This window comes from Mauremys mutica, chromosome 1, assembly GCF_020497125.1.
Source record: "Mauremys mutica isolate MM-2020 ecotype Southern chromosome 1, ASM2049712v1, whole genome shotgun sequence".
Classification (NCBI taxonomy): Eukaryota; Metazoa; Chordata; order Testudines; family Geoemydidae; genus Mauremys; species Mauremys mutica.
Genome location: NC_059072.1, coordinates 310,660,977 through 310,681,876, shown reverse-complemented (window position 1 = coordinate 310,681,876; position 20,900 = coordinate 310,660,977). Strand labels below are relative to the sequence as shown.

General features: G+C 43.1%; 1 protein-coding gene across 1 annotated transcript in view; it reads left to right on the top strand.

The window, feature by feature from the left end:
• The first annotated feature begins 4,581 nt into the window (after nt 1-4,581).
• The window catches only part of LOC123369456 (complement C4-like), a 93,738-nt gene continuing 77,419 nt past the window's right edge, over nt 4,582-20,900 (top strand). Inside the window, exons 1-10 of the mRNA XM_045015073.1 lie at nt 4,582-4,735; nt 5,405-5,597; nt 7,190-7,373; nt 8,121-8,191; nt 10,348-10,433; nt 11,832-11,914; nt 12,793-12,880; nt 16,311-16,416; nt 16,672-16,795; nt 18,906-19,021. Of these exons, the coding sequence (XP_044871008.1) occupies nt 4,671-4,735; nt 5,405-5,597; nt 7,190-7,373; nt 8,121-8,191; nt 10,348-10,433; nt 11,832-11,914; nt 12,793-12,880; nt 16,311-16,416; nt 16,672-16,795; nt 18,906-19,021 (1,116 nt within the window). The 5' untranslated portion in view covers nt 4,582-4,670. The remainder of the gene's footprint in view (nt 4,736-5,404; nt 5,598-7,189; nt 7,374-8,120; nt 8,192-10,347; nt 10,434-11,831; nt 11,915-12,792; nt 12,881-16,310; nt 16,417-16,671; nt 16,796-18,905; nt 19,022-20,900) is intronic.

Below are 20,900 nucleotides of genomic sequence, written 5' to 3'. Positions count from 1 at the left end.
CCCCAAGCACCTGCTTGATAAGCTGGTGCCTGGAGCCAGCCCTGGCAAATATCATGGCCTCACTTTGAATGTAAATTCAGCCTACAAATTCTTAGACAACTGCCTTTTAATACCTGTTCCAGGCATACGATGTTAATAATTAAGGATCAGACCTAAATGTTATATGCCAAAGGGCGGTTTATCACTAGAAAATCTGGGCAGTTCTCATGGGCTCACTTGTTTTCAGTTGTCCGTGAATCAGATGGGCAATTTTCCCTTTTCTTCTGTCAATAAAACCATGTTTATGAGTCAGTGTTCCGGGAAAGGGCTCCTGAAATTGGATCTGATGGTGGTTTTAGCTAATGCTTCTGTAATGCCTTTAATAAAGAACCTTTAACAGCACAAACAGCTAGGTGTTAATTACTTCTGTGGATTTAAATGACATCTGTGTGTCCAACCCTGTATGGTACTGATTGCGCCCAACTCCCATGGATTTCAATAGGAGATGAGGGTGCTCAGCCTCTTAGGAGACGGGTTCTCTGCTTTGTAGGTTGGGGTCCTGGAATTACAGTGACTGGTTCAATGCCATGGCCAAGGGTGTCTCCGTCCCTTCCTGAGGCTGAGTCACAGGCCGACATTTGTGTTACCGCTCCTAGTTAATGGACTTAGGGTTAGCGTCACAAAGATACTTAGGTATAATGCTGCTGAGTGTCACAACACGTAACTTCTAGGTGCCTGGAAAGTCACAGGAATTTACAAAGCCTGCATTACACAGCTAGGCTCCCTATACAATGAATGGGGAGAGAGAGGCACCTTCCAATACCATTCACAAAAGCCAACATGCTTGGTGCTGTGGGCTAAGCCCCGATGCTCTCATGGAGATAGGAGCCTAAATCCAGGCTCTAGGGAGACCCCTATCTCTGTTAGGAATCCGGAGCCAGGAGCTTGCTTTGGAGTTAGTCGCCTAAGGCAATTTATTTTATTTTATCTATTTGCAAGGAAGGGGGTGGTTGTCCACAGTGCGGCAGCTGGAAGAGTCATTTGGGTGAGAAAGGAAGCATGAGACTGACACTGTAGCCTAGGGTCAGGGCACTCACCTGAGCGGTGGGAGACAGAGGATCCAGTCCCTCTGGGCTGATGACGCCTTGTTTCTTACAGTGGAACAGCTTCCTCAGGAAAGACAAAGGGAGCCCTACAACAGTATGTTCTATAGCTCAGTGGGTAGAACGCACTCCAGTCAGGTGGCTGAGCCCTGTTCAAATCCCTTCCACCCTCCCCACCCTCAGGCAGTGGTGGGGATTTGACCTGGTGGTTTCTTACATCCCATTTGGGTAACTAACCATTGGGCTAAAAGTCTTCCTCCCTCGCCTTGATTATTTTCTGTGAACTTGCTTGAGGGGCCCAAGCTGGTGGGTGGCCCCCGAGCAGGACTACCAGATCAGGCCCTGCACATAACTTAGCTGGCTGAACAACCGTCCTCCCTGGCTCATGAATTGCTCTGTGGTTTAGGCAGGAGACTGGAGTCTGAACACCTAGCGGGAGGTAGTGGTGCACAGGCCCCCAGGCAGAAATGTAGGTGCCTAGGGAACTTCTACTGCAAACGCTTAGGGCTCCAAGTGCTTTCAGGTGCCTACAGCTGTCATATGGAGTTTTGCAAAGTGCAGTGGAGCCTAAAACTGAGACTTAGGTGTGTAAGTCTGGGGTTTAAGTGCCTAAGTACCAAAGATGCCAACTCCGTGGGTGCTCTGGGGCTGGAGCATCCACAGAAAAAAAATAGTGGGTGCTGAGCACCCACTGGCCACAGCTGTTCAGTGGCCTCATTGCCAATCAGCTGTTTGGTGGTGCCCTGATGAGCTAATCAGGAGCATGGCCAAACAGCTCTTTGGTGGCTTGGGGAAGGGTTTGGGGGAGAGCGGCAGGCAAGCAAGGGCCGCGGGGAGGGGCAGGAAGAGGCAGAGTGAGGGCGGGGCCTTGGGGAGGGAGCAGAGTGGGCACAAGAAGAGGTGAGGAGAAAGGGTGGAGCAGGCGTGGAGCACCCCTGGGGAAAACTAGAAGTTGGTGCCTGTGCTAAGTACTTTTGTGACTTCAGCTCAAGTGGTAACTATCTGCTTTGTAACAAACTAGAGGGCACTGGTTCAATCCCTGCCAATGATCTGCACAGAAGAGGGTGGAGGCTGTTGCAGTAAATTTTATAGAAAACCTTTAGAAACTATTCTTGGACCATCTTAAAGATGGTTCACTAACATGAGTGCCTCACTCTTGAATGAGGACTTTTGCGACTAAATAGTTGAAACAAATAAATGAATCAAAGCTTTATTTTTATTGTTACTTAGTGGGAAGCAGGTGTCCTAGGTTCTATGCTCGGCTCTACCGCTGACCTGTTGGGTGATCTTGGACAAGTCACTTCACCTGAGGGATAGCTCAGTGGCTTGAACATTGGCCTCCTAAACCCAGGGTTGTGAGTTTAATCCTTGAGGGGGCCATGTAGTGATCTGGGGCAAAAATCTGTCTGCAGCTTGGTCCTGCTTTGAGCAGGGGGTTGGACTAGATGACCTGCTTAAGGTCCCTTCCAACCCTGATATTCTATGACTTCTCTGCCTCAGTTTCCTCATCTGTAAAACAGGAACAATGGCCCAGGGACCTTGGTTTGTCAAGTGCTTTGAGATCTAAGATGAAAAGCCCTATATGAGAGCTCAGTATTATTACTATCACTCTCTCTCCTGTTCTAGAGGGCTAGCATTAGCATCACTACACTCACCTAGAAGCCATGGTTCACATGTGCCTTAGACCAGACAATGAACATGGGCTTCTTGTCTGTTTTGGGATAGACACAACTGACCAAAGCTAGGACTACATGGCTTGATTTGATTTGCTTTAATTTTGAAATGTATTTGTTTTCATAAGAATGTTTAAGGAGCCAATTCTCTGAATGCATCTTTTCATGATGCTGTCTCTGAACACCCAGAATACATTAGCCCCTTGTAATAAAATGAAGATGCTGAGAAGGCCGTTGGTTACATACACTGTGTTTCTGGTCTCCTACAGATACAAACAAGCAATAAAAACCTAACTCCTTGTAAATAAATCTTATCACTGAACATACATTGAGAAAGAGCTTGACATGAAAACGAAGAGAGAAAAGAAGCAGGATGTTTTGGAATGTGTCACCTAATTAAAATCAGAGAAGTGACTGTTATCACATTAAGAAATTGTCCACTCCAACTCCAAACAACATGTAGAAAGTGAAGGGTGGGTGTGGCACTGGGATCAGAGAACTCTGCGTTTTGAGCTCTTTAGACACATTTTAATTTTGAACCATTCTTCAAGGTTGTTCACATACCTTATTGCAGTTCAACCTTTCCAGACTACTGTACCCCTTTCAGAAGTCTAATTGTCTTGTGTACCCCAAGTTTTACCTCACTTAAAAACTACTTGCTTACAAATCAGACATATATAAATACAAAAGTGCCACTGCAGACTATTACTGAAAAATTGTTTACTTTCTTCTTTTTACCTTATAATTATAAAATAAATCAATTGGAATGTAAATATTGTACTTACATTTCAGAGTATAGTCTATAGAGTGGTATAAACAAGTCATTGTCTGTATGAAATTTTAGTTTGTACTGACTTGGCTAGTGCTTTTTAATGTAACCTATTGTAAAACTAGGCAAATATCTAGATGAGTTGATGTACCCCCTGGAAGACCTGGTTGATGTACCCCTGGTTGAAAACCACTGCCTTAGTGGCATGTCTGCTAATCTCACTAACGGTCATTGTCCTGTCAAGGAAATTGAATTGTGCCCTGATAACAATTGACCAGATTTTGGAGAAAAGAGACTAAAACAAGATGAGAGAAAATGGGCCTCCAGGACATCCATAAAGTGTGACCAGATCCAACTGAATGGATGTCTTTAATTCGTGCCTGCAGTAAGCATTTGTCCACAACACAAACCCAGCACATAATCTGGTATGGTTCAATGCAACCCTCAGGCTTTGCTCAGGAAAAGTCCAGAGTGTAATAGTTTGAGTATTGCAGGCCAGGACAGAGTTGCGTTGGAGGAGTTCCATTGTGAACTTTGCTGAGTGCCTGCCCATGCTGTACTTGGCTGTAGTCAGTATTTCTCATGTTTTCATAATCACTAAATCCAATCAGTGTTTAAACACACAGAAAATAAACTTTCTTACTAGAACAAAGTTACACTCCAATAGCAAAAAGCACCGTCTGTTTTATTCCCCACTCAGAATGAAGAATTGGCTTATTGCAATTGTTTTTGTCATGCCATCTTTTTCATGAAACTGGTTTTAAGGATTGCATTTTCAGAACTTACACTATTAAAGTAGGCATCATACTATGAGAACTTCCCTCCACATGATTTTAAATGACTAACATTTGAAAATATTGCAGCTGCAAAGACTCTGGGCAATGGAGGCTGAATAACAACATGCAAAGTCTTGATTAGCTCTAGAATGCGCATCTCTGGGCTATGTTTTTACATCTCTGGAACCTTCAGTCTCTATTGATTGCATAATATTGAGGGTTATTAATGAGTAACCCAGGATAGAGACTGATAACTGATGTAATCTGTGGTCAGCCCCGTTCTAACCACCGCCATCTCAAAGGGAGGTTGTTAATGTTCTTCTGATAGATCTTTTTTGCAGCAAGAAAATTTATACTGCAGAGGTTCTTGATGGAAAGGCTGGTATTTGTGCTGAGCATTTGTGCATTCTTGCGCAATGCAGAACAAGCGCCATCGTAAGTATATTGCTTATTAGTTTTCTGCTTAATGACAAATGCCATGGGACAGAACGCATAGCTGGCTGACACTCAACTCCCTATCTCCTTCTCATGAAACCCAGATTCTATATTCTTGTATTGCTAGTATTTTAGGGAGACAAGCATCCGGATGAAGATGAACTGTCTATAACTCAACATACATAAGATGGAAGTGATAACATATGGAAGCATTTGGGGGAATGGATAGTATAAGGGAGGTATTGGTACCATCAGTTGAAGATACATGTTTTCAAGTATAAAATACACACATTTTTATAGTGTTATTAATGCACTGCCTAGTATTACCTCCAGATATGTAGGCGTGAGCCTGTCTAATCTTGCTCTCTATTAAACTGGGCATTGGTAGTCATTATTCGCTTACAAGGTCCACCCTTTCCCCCTTTGTATGTGAGATGAATTTGGGGTAGGACTGGTTATGGTGATTCAGGGTGGCTGAGAATTGTGGGGAAAGAGTTGATTGATTTCTATTGTATTTATGTTGTTGCTGGGTTGGTTTGATCTGGGGGAATTGAGAAGTCTGTTATTTAGTGTCTTTTGAAAAGTTTGCACTTGATGGATGCTTTTTTAGTGTCTGTTTAAAAAAAATCCACAAAAGTCAGTAAATAGTCTATTCTATCTGGTTTTTAGATTTCTTATTACTGCACCAAATGTGGTACATGTGGGAGAACATGAGACAATAACTGTTCAAGTACACGGAGCACAGAGCTCTGTCAAAGTTACAGTATATTTCAAGGATGAGATAAATAGTGAGCTACTATCAGACATGACTGTCTTTACCCTCAGCCAAGAGAACAACTATCAGGAAATGAAAAATATTATGGTGAGTCAACAATCATGCTAGTAACCAAAAGCTGTCATTTAAAAATCTGTATGGAGTCATATCATCATGAGCTGGGACTTTGTGATATCACTGACTAGACGGGGTCAAAGCTTGAATAGGAAAACTCAAGCTCTGTGTGGAGTGGTATTGCTGGTTCAGATGGTGGCACCCTGTTTTCTGAGTCTATACTACTAAAGAAGTGCCCCAGCATGGTTTCAGTGGGCTCTTTGTGATAGGGTGACCAGACAGCAAGTGTGAAAAATTGGGACAGGGAGTGAGGGGGAGCCTATATAAGAAAAAGACCCCAAAATCAGGACTGTCCGTATAAAATCGGGACATCTGGTCACCCTACTTTATGATGATAGATGCTATCTTTTATGCAGTAGGTAAACCCAAGTTCCTGATCACTTTTGATTAATAAAGATTCTGTGACTTTTCATAAGAATGGGGAATGGAATATTGGCCCTGGTGCCTTGGCAAAGTCACTTCACAGTTCCATTTAGAGAAAGTGGTCTTCTTCACTTTTATTATTGAGGGCTTGTCTAGACTTAAAACACTACGCATCACAGCTGCACCACTGCAGTTGCATTGCTGTAGTGCGTCAATGTAGACACTACCTATGCCAGAGGGAGAGATTCTTCCATCAGCATAGGTAATTCAACTCCCCATAGAGACGTTAGCTAAATTGACAGAAGAATTCTTCCATTGACCTAGCACTGTCTAATGGGGACTTAGGTTGTTTTAACTCCACCACTCAGGGGTGTGGATCTTGCATACCCCTGAGCAACATGGTTATACTGACCTAATTTTCTAGTGTAGACCAGGCCTAAGATTGTAGTAGCACCCAGAGTGTGATGGGCACTTTCCATACCTAGGGGTAGAATGTATGGTCTTCTAATCTAAAAATGTACGCTATTGCTGTGAGCTGTTAAGGACCTGCTGCATTGCACCCCAAAGCCTGCTTACTGTTAGTGGCTGTTGAAATGAGTCCTTAAAGTTCAGGAGAGTTGAGATCTGGGGTTTTGTTTTGGTTTATTGTGGAGACAGGGACATGCTGCAAAATTCCAACTTGATCTGAATATCCCTAAAGTTCAGATCTGCAGCTTTGGTTTGATCTCCTTTCTAGACAGGACATTTGGTAGCCCTTATTAATATGCATCAGACAACACTCTAACCAAACTTTGAATAAATAAGGAAATATGGGGTAATATTACAGCCACCAAATGGCATGGTAGCAAGAAAGCAATATGTATTTAGAATAAAAAGTAATTAAGTTTTAATTACATTTAATTTGAAAGGTGTTTTACTTTTCCATACTTCCATGGCAGCAAATTAGGAAGTGAATTGCATTTCTAATGCCAAAGAAATAATAGTCCAAAAATAGAAATAAACTTGAGTATCATCTGTATAAAAATGTTATGAGCCATACAAATGGTATGAAATCTTCAGCTATTTCATGGATACTTCAATCGGATAAACTTCTTAGGCCAGATTCTCAGCTGCTCTAAGTTTGCATAGCTCCTTGGAATGCCGTAGAGCTACGTTGAATAACGTCAGGGGAGGATCTAACGCTGTTCTTCCATTATATTCAGGTCAAGCCTGATTTGATGCCTGAAGATATGTTCAAGAAAAGACGAAAACCGTATGTTCTCCTAGTCGCTGAAAGCAAGGAGCTTTTTAAGGAACATGCTCAGCACACTCGCATCCTCCTGTCTTCCAAGAAGGGCTACATTTTTATTCAGACAGATAAACCTATATACACACCTAGTACAAAAGGTTAAAAGAAAAATAGTACCACTTTTCAAAGGTTAAAAATGCTGTATATCATGTGGTTGCTGTTAGGGAAAAAAATTAATGGCAAATTCTTCACTTTATGGCAAAAACCTCACTACTCCCCCAACCACTATGTGTGTCCAGCAGCTGCAGTAGGCTCTAGGCACTTGTACTGCAGTAGACTTGGCCTGCTGTATTATGACATAGCTCTGTGTAATGGCACAAAAGGGGAAATAATTTTTTTGTTCCTTCTCCTACCCCTTAGACATTCATCCAGGGCCAAGTAGAATCTGGAACTTCCTCCTCAAGCACACAGCAACGACTCTCATCCGAAAAATATTAAAATGCAGGGGAAACACCCTCACAGAGCTTTGACGCGCAATATGTCCCCTTTTAGTGATTGTGAAGTGACAAAAAATGAGATTGGATTAAGAGAGAACACAGGGAGCTCAACATTATACACATTTGAGTTGCAATCGTTAAGTGCCTGTAATGATATTATCGTGGAACCAAACTTACTCTATCTTTATAAGAGATATTCTTAAAGCAGCAAACACATTTGTTCATATTTATCTTGCTTCATACAGTATAACCTGGAAAAGACAGTGGTCGGTTTTTTTATTACGTTTCTGATTATTTGATTTGCCTTCCTGAATTGATTGACTCAGTTAACAACATGAAACTAGAACTAGAATGTGTATTTTAGAAAGGTAAAATGAAACCCTCAGCTTTATCATTTTTATTATATAGTCAAGTACAGGATCTTCACCTTGGACAATGCAATGAAACCTGCAAATGAGAAGATTCAAGTCATTGTACTAGTGAGTATTTAAACTGTGGTAGGTACTTCTCCAGGAAGTTCAAGAGTGAGACTGGTTACAATGATGGCTTTTGAGGGTGCAGCTGCACTTTCATTCACAATTGTGAGAATCTGATTAAAAAATTTTCTAGTGCAGAGGTAGCTTCCGAGACCTCCATCAAGAGTTCCAGTTAACTGATGCGTTTTTGTGGCATGGTCATTTGTTCATTAAGAACTGAATAGAGACCATCAATTTATTTCATATGGCCATTGGACAGTGGTGACAACTTTCAGTCATTATTAGGGCTGTCGATTAATTAGTTAACTCACACGATTACCTCAAAAAAATTAATCACAATTAAATTAATCATGATTAATTGCAGTTTTAATCACACTGTTAAACAATAGAATACCAATTGAAATGCATTAAATATTTTGGGTGTTTTTCTACATTTTCATGTATATTGTATTCTATGTTGTAATTGAAATCAAAGTGTATATTTTTTTTAGTATAAATATTTACACTGTAAAAATGATAAACAAAAGAAATAGTACTTTTCAATTCACCTCCTACAAGTACTGTAGTGCAATCTCGTTGTTGTGAAAGTGCAATTTACATATGTAGATTTTTTTTGTTACATAACTGCACACAAAAACAAAAGAATGTAAAACTTCAGAGCCTACAAGTACACTCAGTCCTACTTCTTGTTCACCAATCGCTAAGACAAATAAGTTTGTTTACATTTACAGGAGATAATGCTGCCCTCTTCTTATTTACAATGTCACCAGAAAGTGAGAACAGGCATTTGCATGGCACTTTTGTAGACGGCATTGCAAAGAATTTACATGACAGATATACTAAACATTCATATGCCCCTTCGTGCTTTGGCCACCATTCCAGAGGACATGCTTCCATGCTGACAATGCTTGTTAAATAAATAATGTGTTAATTAAATGTGTGATTGAACTCCTTGGGAAGAATTGTATGTCCCCTGCTCTGTTTTACCCATATTCTGCCATATATTTCCTGTTATAGCAGTCTTGGATGATGATCCAGCACATGTTGTTCATTTTAAGAACACTTTCACTTCAGATTTGACAAAGAAGGTACCAATGTGAGATTTCTAAGGATAGTTACAGAACTCAACACAAGGTTTAAGAATCTGAAGTGCCTTCCAAAATCTGAGAGGGATGAGGCATGGAGCATGCTTTCAGAAGTCTTAAAAGAGCAACACTCCGATGTGGACACTACAGAACCCGAAGTACCAAAAAAGAAAATCAACCTTCTGCTAGTGGCATCTGACTCAGATAATGAAAATGAACATGCATCAGTCTGCACTGCTTTGGATTGTTATCGAGCAGAACCCATCATCAGAGTGGACGCATGTCCCCTGGAATGGTGGTTGAAGCATATGAATATTTAATGCATCTGGCATATAAATATCTTGCGACACCAGCTATAACAGTGCCATGAGAATGCCTGTTCTCACTTTCAAGTGACATTGTAAAAAAGAAGAGGGCAGCATTATCTCCTGCAAGTGTAAACTAACTTGTTTGCCTGAGTGATTGGCTGAACAAGAAGCAGGACTGAGTGGACTTGTAGGCTCTAAAATTTTACATTGTGAATAATTTTTTTAATCGCTTGACAACCCTAGTATTACCAAATTGTGTCAGACTTGAACCTGTAAGTAAATGAGAAAGGCTCTGTTAGTTTCCCATCCAGGTCTCATGAGGGGGACTGTTTAAAAGGATTTCCTTAAATATAAGGTAAAGAACAATAATTATATTAAGACATTCAGCATATGACTGATTGAGTAGCCAAGGACTAGTTCTGTGCACCATCATGTTGGAACCTTGGGCCCAATTTCTTCCTTCCTTCCTAAGCCAGAAATGGCAGGGAGGACTGTCAGGGCAATTTACTGTATCATTTAGCAGTAATTCTTCCAGTCAGAGGAGAAGTGGTGTTTACGGGCTGTGAAGAGAATCTGATATAGTCCTTCTCAGTCTAAAGTGGAGTTTGGAGGTGGTGCAGAAAAGTGGAATCCTAAAGACAGGAAAAATTAGAGCAATCTTGCTCTTTCCCTTCCCCAGGATCTAGATGCAAACTTCAGCTAATGACACAACTGTTTCATTCTGAGGGTATGAGCTGTATTTTTGTTTTTGTTTTTTCTTCAATAGAATTCAAAAGGAATGGTGGTTAAAAAATTAGCATTGCAGACAAAGCCAATGACCAGTGGACATTTTGTGATACCTGACATTGCAGAGTAAGTTACTGTGGTATAATCTTCAATGTGTCAACATATCAAAATTACTACTATTATTATTTGGGAGCATCAGAAATTTCTTCAGACTAAAAGTGACTAGAGAGATACACAGTCTGTGTTTGGAAATGATTTTCCCTTCCTCACCAAGTGTTGTTTAGTTTTGCCATCCTTTGTTAGAGCAGGGAGAGGAATATAGGACGGCGTGCCCTTTCCCCAGTGCAATTCAGACAAGTTTGGGAGAGATCAGGTGGATTTTAACCATTTTACTGAAAACTACAATAGGAGCTAAATATATGCTTCTAGGCTACAATTACAGCAAGTAAGGAAAATCTCATTCCCTGCTGGGTGGTCTGGCAGGGCGTACCTGCTACGGGCCAATGAACCTGTTTCTCTGGCTAGAGTCTGTCACGCCTCCATCACACAGTACATGGAGAAGCTCTGAACACACGCATATATATCCTAGCCCACTCATGTGCCCTGTCACATGCACATACACAGCATGTCTATACATGCCAAACCATGGCTCCCCCTACTGCTGGAAAACATGAAACACATACTAAAAAGATAAACCTTAAAAACAAGACGAGTAAAGGTTCCTCACCCTGGGGACACAGAGTGGGGCGCTACAGTCCCGTAACAGAGGAAGGAGATGTTTCTGCTTTGATTACATTCAAGCACAGCTATGACATCCTTTTAGAAAATGACATTTGGCAGGAAATGACGGCCCAGTCATGTGTGGCCCTGAGATCCTTGTGGAAGACACTTTGATCCTTACAAGAGCCAGCTCAACCGTTTAGTGCTTATATGGTGTGGCTATATGTATTCTAAATTAAGTCCCCAATTCAGCAAACTACTTAATTGTAATCATGTGCTTAAATCCATCCCTCTTCAGTATAGCACTTATGTTTAAGCATTTTAGTACAAGCTTGAATCCCATTGACTTCAATGAGACTTAAGCACATGTTTAAAGTTAAACGTGCTTAAATGCTATGCTGAATTATTTAGAGCTCATAGCATGAAGATTGCCTCTTGAGAATATTCTGTGACTGTCTTCTTCATATAAGTTTTTAGGGGGTAATCTGTGTTCCATGTAGTTTGCCACATGGTAATTTACTAGCTTGTTCCTCATGCTCTCCGAAGCGTCTCTTTCAATCCAGACTGCAGTGCTTCAGGAAAACATTTATGGGCTTCCTAGCAGCAAAGGGAAAGTAAAATGAAGGAAATTCATTGTTAGAGGGTGAAAATAAAGGAAGGAAGCAGACATTGGTGTTTGGTTTCAACTGCTGGGGTTTGGTTTTTTCCTTATTCTATTTAGCAATACATTAAATATGTTTAAATTGCTTTGAAAATCTATTGAGTAAGAGAACCTTTCCCCTTTCTATTTAATCTGAACACTAGTCCTGGAAACTGGAAAATCCTGGCCTGGTTTGATGGGTATGAGATGTCCAATAGTTCAGCTGAATTTGAAGTTAAAAGCTATGGTAAGCTAATGTTTAATTGGGAGCATGAGTACATGAAGTTCTGACAATATCCACAGCGAAGTAGCTGGTTGTGCTTAGATATTAGATCTTCTAGATAACTGGGGGCCAAATGGGCTTGATAGGCAGTGACCCAAGTAGGATGTCGTGTTAACCATTCTTCGAGCAGCGCTTTGTGGTTTAATCCCTCGCTGTGTTCCCTGGTGCATATGATAGCGCACAGTCTTCACCATCCATTAAGATGATGATGGTTACTTGTCCCAGTGTGTCTGAATTGCTGTGTAGGCCAGTGCAGTGGGGCGGGGGGAAGAGGGAAGTGATGGGTGGTAGCAGGTAGCTCTACCCCCTCTAGAGTGCCTTGGACTCAGATGCACGGAGGAACAGTCTCGACACTCGACTGAGCCAGTCCATATGCAAGGTGCTTGAATTGGGAAGAATTTGCACCCTCTCATCCCTATGCACCCATGTAGGGGCCAATCATGATCTGACCCTTAGTGAACTGAAGGATTTTATAATGAATGTACTTTGGTGAGGAACAGTCGACTCTAAGAGTATCACTCAGCTATGTGAAATATCATTGACTTCAGTGGATATAAATCAGTATTTGTGAGATCAGGCTCCTGTCCAGAGTCTCTCTGTCTCTATGCCGTTGTAATATAGCTCCAACTACTGGTTAGCAAGAGGGCTATCAAAGACTGCTCTGCTTTTGCCTAAAGCTTAAATGGAGACTTCAACTTTCTCTGCACACCTTTCAGTGCAGGAACAAATAGCTGCCAATTTTTCCGAAGCCTTGTGCATTATGAACTCTTGGGAGTTGAAGGCACATTTGAAATGTGAATTCTTTTAGACAGGATCTTTATTTTTTGTGTTCTTTTGTGCAGAACTTCCATCTTTTGAAGTCAAACTTATCCCATTTGAGCCATACTACCATATTTGGAACAAGACCTTTACATTTGATATTTATGCAACGTAAGTATATTTTAATGGCGTCTTTTTTATGAGGCTTGGGAATAAGAAAAAGTGAGCTCTGTCACTTCCTCCACTCCTTGTAATTAATAATTAAATTAATCCATAAGACAGGAGAGGCAGTTCAATTGTTGGCAAATGCATCTTTTGGTGCCCCAAGTTTGAAGACTGAATGCTTTGAAGCCGTATGAGAAGTCAAAATGCACTACTTGGAGTGTCTTGATGGAATTAATAATTGTATGTTGCTTAATTTGACTATTTAAATAACCAAATCTTTTTTTTAAATGTTTGTTTTCTATATTAGATGCTTAGATACTAGGTTGATGAGGGCCACATAGGTACCTAAATAGACAGATATTAGATTTTTTACATTGTTATGGATCATATATCATATACTTCTCATAATTCTTGTTTCTGTGTACATGCTGCAGGTCATCTAACATCTGATCCTGTATAATAGAAATCAGTTGGAGAGTTTCCACTAACTTTAATGGGAACAGGCTCTGGTTTTTCTCAAGCTTTTCTCCTTCAGTCTCTCATATTCTGGTCCTTTCTCTCTGTCTCTTCTTTCTTAAAACATTGCTGTGAAATGCTGCTTCTGTGCTAATGAGATGCAGTGTGATAAAGAAAGAAACAGGGTTTGTGCCTTTGTTTATGAGCTATAAAAGAGATGAAGATGAAAGAGAATTTCTTTCTGGATTGCTAGATCAACAAGTCCCTAAGACAATAAAATTAATTATTTTTAATTAAACGGTAGATCAGCGAGTATAAGAGTTAGCAACATTCTAAAGCCCAGTAACTTATGATTTAGATAGAGGTGGACCTCAGCTGTTAGTTCAGACCCAGATCTGAACTTTTCCCAAAGCTCAGTGGTGTTTGGATCTGGTAGCTTGATGTGGGTCAACTTCTAATTTTAGAATAATGATATCAACTTTAAGTCCCCTCCACTAAGCAAAGAGTGATCACGATGAAAACAGATGAGCAATGTTTGCTATTTATTTAAAAATAAGTAGCATGAATACAGTTTCTTAGACATTATGTTCTCATGCACAGGTTTCACGCAGAGACTGGGAGAACCAAGAGCAGTTCAAATCTAGGTTCTATTTTACCAAAACCCTGAAAATTCAGTGATTTCAGAGAAATGGTTCTGTTTTTAGGCCATCTGTAGTCTGAATTGGAAATGCTGGTCCTACATTAGTAGTTACTGTAGGGTTGATCCTTTATGCAGAGAGTCTCAGAAATGTGGTGTTTCTTTACTTGCTATATCAATCTTAGGCACTTATATGCCCCATCACTGTAGTATATGAGAACCTCATAATTTTAACACCCTTGTGAGGTAGGGCAGTGTAGCAGGGTTGACACCCGCCTCTCACGAGTGCCCCTTCTGGTTGGGTGTGACCATGGTCTTTAAACCGGTCCAGCCCTGGTATGGGGCTGTATCCCCAGGGCTTCCTCCCTAGAGACACTATCTTCCTGCGGCCCTCCACAGGCTCAGTCCCTACTCAGTGTCCACAGCTTGACAGGAGCTCCTTCATTGCTTCCCCGTTCCGTGTTAGCAAACTGTCTTTGGCTCAGACCTAGCAGCCAGCCAGCAGCCTCTCGCTCCCTCCAGTCCCTGCCATCCATTGTGCTGCAGTTCCCTCAGCAAGGCAGGCATGCAGTCGTTTCTTCTCCAGCTTCCAGCAGCAACTTGCTGCTCTGTTCTGCAGCTCCTTTTACGGTATATGGCCCTCCTGAGGCCTGATTGGATGCTTCTACCCTGCAGCCACTCTAGCCTGCTTGGAGGACCTCTCCATTGCTCCTTTCCTGGGATGGGTGTGGCAGAACCCTGAGGCCTCCAGCAGGGGGCCTTTGGGCCTAGTCCACCCCATTCACAGGGAGTGTCACAGTTCCAGGGTAACTGCATCTGTATTCCCTGTCAGTGATCCCTCAAGGGTACCCACTTAAGGTTTCTGGCTCCCACCGTCAGCTCTTTTGCGTGGAGATCTGCATGTGTCTCCCTTCTGACCAGGGTTTTAAGGCTGCACTGTGATATCCCCAGCAAGCCAGTCTGCCTCAAGGCCAGCCCCTGTGCTTTGCTTTCTCTCTGAGGGCTGTGACCAGTGTATTGCCAGCAGTTACAGGTTACCACACAGCTCCTTCTAGGCAAGCATATGTATTCTTAAGGTACAAGCATTAGAGAGAAAACATATTTAAATTATAAAAGCTCCAATGTGCATGCTCAAAACTTACCAGAAGTCACCCATCAGTCTTCTGGGGCCCAAGTAGGCCAAAGTCTTTCCAACCCTTTTGCAAGATGAGTTTGTTGCACGGGTTCAGAAAGAAGGCCTTGTATGAGTTCATGCTAATCCTTTTGTACTAAAAGACCTTTCTTTGTTTCCTAGTCTCTGGAAAACCCAGTCTGAACTAGTATATACAAGACTCTCCAGGATAGTACATCTCTATGGTTGTTTAGTCTCAATGACTCACCTTAATCACTCCCCACTTTTTTTGGTTCCTGTAAGATCTGTGGTAACCCTCCCCCATGGAGTAGAACACAATGATACAGAAACCATACAGAGAATGAATAGAGAGACCCCACAGATATTGCATGGGGTGGCAATATTGTTCACAGGCAGTGCTATGGCCCCCTTTTTGCAGATGAGGAACTGAGGTGCAGAGGCCAGATCTACACTACAAAGTTATGCTGGCAGAGCTATGTTGGCCAGGACTGTGGAAAAAAAAGTGCACCTCTAACTGACATAGCTATGCTGACAACCTCCAATCCCCATGTAGATGTAGCTATACCAACAAAAGGAGTCCTTTTGCCAGTATACGTTATGTTCTTATATGCTGTGTCTCCACCTGGGGGCTCTGCTGGTATCTCTATACTGACGTAGCTGTATCGTTAAAGCCTTTGTAGTGTAGACTAGCTCAGGGCATCCAAGGTCTTCACTTTGTATATCTACAGCTTTGTATACGAAGCTGTCAGAGATTATCATATGTATAGCACTAGTTTCTGGAGCTGTATTTCAGTTCTAAATAATCAATTACAAAGGCACAATCAGGGCCGGCTCCAGGTTTTCTGCCTCCCCAAGCGGCAAAAAAAAAAAAAAAAAAAAAAGCCGCGGCAGTGTGATCGTGCTGCTCAACTCTTCGGCGGCAATTCAGCAGCGGGTCCTTCACTCTGAGAGGGACTGAGGGACCCGCCACCGAATTGCCGCCGAAGACCCAGACGTGCCGCCCCAATAGCGGCCGGAGGGCTGCCCCTTGGTATTGGCCGCCCCAAGCACCTGCTTCTTTAGCTGGTGCCTGGAGCCGGCCCTGGGCACAATACTAACTTATTGCTAGGTAAAGGGACTCTTTCATTTCATGTTCATTAGCAATTGCACATTAGACTGTCTACTGTGTGAATACTACTATAATTGTTGCTGCATTCTTTTTCCTATTAAAGGCACTCTTATGGAAAAGGGATCGATGGTGTTGCATATGTGCGATTTGGCATAATAGAGGAAACTGATAAAAAAATCTTTCTCCCAGGCCTGGAACAACAGCCTTCAGTAAGTACAACATATTAGAAATGATTGTATTTGATTAAATATTGAATCATATTAAATATTAGTTCAGTGGAGCTATGCCATTTTATACCAGTTGAGTTCAATATTTGTTGAGATTCTTGGAAGTGAAATATCAAATGGCCTTAAAACACTGGCCCTTCTAATATTACAGTCAATTTACTAGAAGTGCAACATAACTTTAAATCTAATACCATTCAAAGCACCAAAGGCAATAATATTTTTCCACCTTTATTTTAGATACAAAATGGAAAAGGAACAGTCACATTAAGTACCAAATCTTTAGAAGAAAAAATAACAAAGAACATTACTGCTTTGGAAGGGCATTTTTTATATGTCTCTGTTACAGTTATTGAAACTGCAAGTAAGTAAACTAAGCATTTGCTGATGTAATCTACAACATTTTCATTGATCTTTTCCCAGTACAGTTCTCATTGGGTGAAATCTTGGTCCATGGAACTTCTTTTCACTGCAAATTAACACAGGTCCTTATCTGACTGTTGTCCACACACATTATGTCTATGCCGCGGGCTTTATCATGTGTTCTTATCCTTGTTTTACGCTCACCCCTCACACCACTGTCCGCACACAGTATCCTAAAGCATGTGCTTATATGTGCCTTGAACCCATGTTTGATTGCACAGCTGGGGGATGGGTTAAAGCCCACATTTTGCTGTAAGGCATGCTTCAAACTGTCCACTTTGCAGTGAGCAGGGGCGGCTCCAGACCCCAGCACGCCAAGCGCGTGCTTGGGGCGGCATGCCGCGGGGGGCGCTCTGATGGTTGCCAGAAGGGTGGCAGGTGGCTCCGGTGGACCTCCCGCAGGCGTGCCTGCTGAGGGTTCGGTGGCGCCGCGGGACCAGCAGACCCTCCGCAGGCACGCCTGCGGGAGCTCCACCGGAGCCGCGGGACCGGCGACCGGCAGAGCGCCTCCTGCGGCATGCCACCCTGCTTGGGGCAGCAAAATGTTTAGAGCCGCCCCTGGCAGTGAGGATACAGCTGTAGCCAAGCTGGTGTTCAGATAATCCTCCAATGCCATACCACATTCCCAATATGTCCTGTATGTTCCAGCTCTTCTTCCTAGTGTGATGGTGCGAGACCTTTCCCCAGTCCTGCCTCACTCTAGGTACCCTGAGCTTCCCAGCAGCCAGGCCCCTCTCTCTGGAAGCAGAGAGAGACTGTGTGTCTGCTCCTGGCCTCCCTGTCTTTTATAGGGCGAGCTGAGGCCTGATTGGGGCATGGCCCAGCTGCAGCTGGCTCCCCAATCAGCCTATTAGCTGGTTTCCCTGCCACAGCCCTCTCCCAAGTATCTCTTGAGTTAACTCTGTAGTGAAGACATACCCATGGAAGCCAATGGCAAAACTCCCATTGACTTCAATAGGGCCAGGATTTTATCCATCGTGTTTTATTGTCCACTTAGCACAATTGAAAGAGAGCTGGATAATATATATGCTCATACTTGCTATAATTTAGTCTGAGTCTTAACATTGTGGACACAGTTGTGCATACACAGCTGATGAACTTTACTCAGCAGGGGCTGACCCTGGTAGCACACAAGAGGCAAATAGGTATTATAGAAGGGTTTCTTCCCCCCTATCCTTGCTATCTACACTGAATTTTTGCTAGGAATGTATTGGCTTTTTTGCAGCAAGAAGGAGACCTGGCCAAAACCAATGTATGATAATGCTGGATGGGCAGGAGCTGATTGCGAAGTTATCGAAAAAGTATGAACCTGCAAAATAAAATATCGAACAAGCATAAAAGCATTAGAAGTATTTGCCAGAAAAGAAAACTCTCCTCCCAGAATGTGAGAGACCTACGGCCTGGTTCTTCCACCATTACTCACGCTGAGTAAGGCCTGCTTGAGTACTCCCAATAGAACTAATTGTAGAGAAAAGAACTTCTCAAAGGGAGTGAGAGTGGTGGAATCAAGCCCAAAGTAAAAACTGAAGCTCTCAAAGGGCCAGAGTCCACCCTCCCGACACTGAGTAATACCTTTAACAGTAAAGAAATATCACCTGCCTGCTATCAATTCACAGAAATGGTAAAAATGCCAAGTGTTTTCTTTCCCCCAAACCACTATCTGCACCATGTTTCCTCAGCAAGAACAGCAAGAGGGATGTGAGCAGGGGGTGTAGGATGTTCAGAAGGGAAGGGAAAACTGGGTTGTATAGGTGTGTGGGAGGGTGGAGAGCAGGAAGGCTGAGGAGTACACACTGGCAATGCAATCCAGCTTCATTTACTATGTGAATTAGCTGCTTCGCACGACTGAAGAGCAGCCTGAGCATATTAGGGAATCCAAGGCCAAGAAAAGTGATATTCCATTATAAATTAAGCCGTGAGTCTTTGGAAATGAAGGCTTAGCTTCATTCACTTCTGTTGTACTTTAGTTTTCTTCATTTGTGGTTGCATTTTTAACATTTGTGTGGGAGTAAAAAATGTCTTGGACCATAAAAGGTGTTTGCTATTAATAGGTGGTGAAATCCAGGAGGAAGAACTCAGTAGTGTGAAGTTTGTCAAATCTCCTTATACTATCGACCTATCCCACACCAAACAATATTTTGTGCCTGGGGCACCTTTCTCCGTTGTGGTAAGTCATATTTAGTTTGCAGTATCTGCTTTCTTCCATTAAAAGGAACTCATCTAGCAGCTGTTCTGCCCATAGAATTCCCAGCTGCTTCCATGGGATTTCTTTGTGAGGAGTACCTGGCAGGTGTAGGCCCAAAATGTTGCTGGCTATCTCTGTTCATTTTCTGGTTCTATCTTTTTGAGTACGTAGAGCCATAGCAGGTGGTGGAGAGCAGAAAATATAGAACTTCTCTAAGAAAGGAACTAGGGATGCAATGGTGCACCTCAAGCCTTCAAAAGCTATGAGGCAGTGCTCCCTCCTCCCAAAAAAAAATCATGAAATTGCCTTACAAATCCAGAGATTTTTAAAATAAAAGTTGGTTTCTTTTCATTTGTCTTCTGGCTTTTGAGCTGTCAGGGTTAATATTTTCAATTTTTTCGGCACAGCTATCGTGGCTAGAAACTTAATGTGTGTGTGTGTGTGTCTGTTATGGAAGCTGAAATTCTCATATAATCACTTGTCTCCAAGGCCTAAGTGATTACATATGCTACTCCTGGGAGAATTCTGCACCAAAAAATTAAAATTCTGCAAAATTCTGCATATTTTATTTGTCAAAATAACACAATATAATCATGTCAGTTACAAATATTCTGATAATTTATTTTAAAATACCTGTCAACAAGTATGTCTGTAACAATACAGACAATGAAAAAGGTTCATGAAATGTTTTTCTGACAAACAGACTCCTTACTAGGCATATGAGTAATAATTTATTTAATCTACAATACAGAAATGTATTTCCCACACCCCTCAGAAGCAGTGCAAAGGCTTGGGGGAATCAGGGGTAATAGAGGAGCTGAGGGAAAGGGAAGTAATTGCTGGGAATGAGCCTGGGAGTGAACCTGAAGGGTTGCGGGGTGTGGGTGGGAGAAGTATGGAACAGGGTTTTTTGTGGGGGAAGGGATTGTTAGGAAGTTGAGGAGCCTCCCCCATGCAGACCCTGGCTGACCCCTAGCCTTTCCCAGTCAGTCAGACACATCTGCCCCTGTCCCTATGTGTCCCTGCCCCCCATCTCCATGTAGGCCTGCACCCCCAATCAGCTGCCCCCCATATGTCTCTGCATCCCGTGTCCCCATGTGTCCCTGCACCCCCACTCCCATTCAACTACCACTCCAGGCTGTTCCCACCACCAGCCCTTCTAAACCCCAGTCTATGTGATCCCCCAGCAGCCCCATGTGAGACTCTCTGTCCATCCCTTGCCTCCTCACCTGGCCCCATAGGCAGGGCGCTGTGAGGAACACACCCTCTGCTCTCTCCGCATCGGCTGTTGAGTGCTACAGCCAGTGAGCTGGCTGCCTCTGTTCTGGTGCCAAAGCAGCAGTGGTGAGCTGTAGCCGGTTCACACCGGTTCACGTGAACTGGTTGTTAAATTTAGAAGCCGGTTTAGAACCGGTTGTTAAAGGGGTGGGCAAACTCTGGCCCACGAGCCACATCCAGCCCGCGGGACCGTCCTGTCCAGCCCGCCTGAGCTCCAGGATGAGGAGGCTCCCTCGGTCCCTCCCCCACCTTCCCCCCTCTCACAGAGTCTCAGCGTGCCGTGTCACCAGCACCAGCGCTCTGGACTGCTCCTGGGCAGCTCCTGCCACTCTAAGCGGCATGGTAAGGGGGTCGGGCTGTGAACTCCAGTGTGCTACATGGCATCCATACACGCTGCCCTGAGCAGCATGGCAAGGGGGCTGGGCCGGGGCTGGGAGTAGGGGTTGGATAAGGGGCAGGGAGCGGTTGGAGGAGGCAGAGTTTCGGGGGGGGGGCGGTCAGGGGATGGGGAACGGGGGGGTTGGGTAGGCATGACCGTTCCAGAGGTCTGTCGGGGTGGTGGTGGATGAGGGGTGAGGGCAGT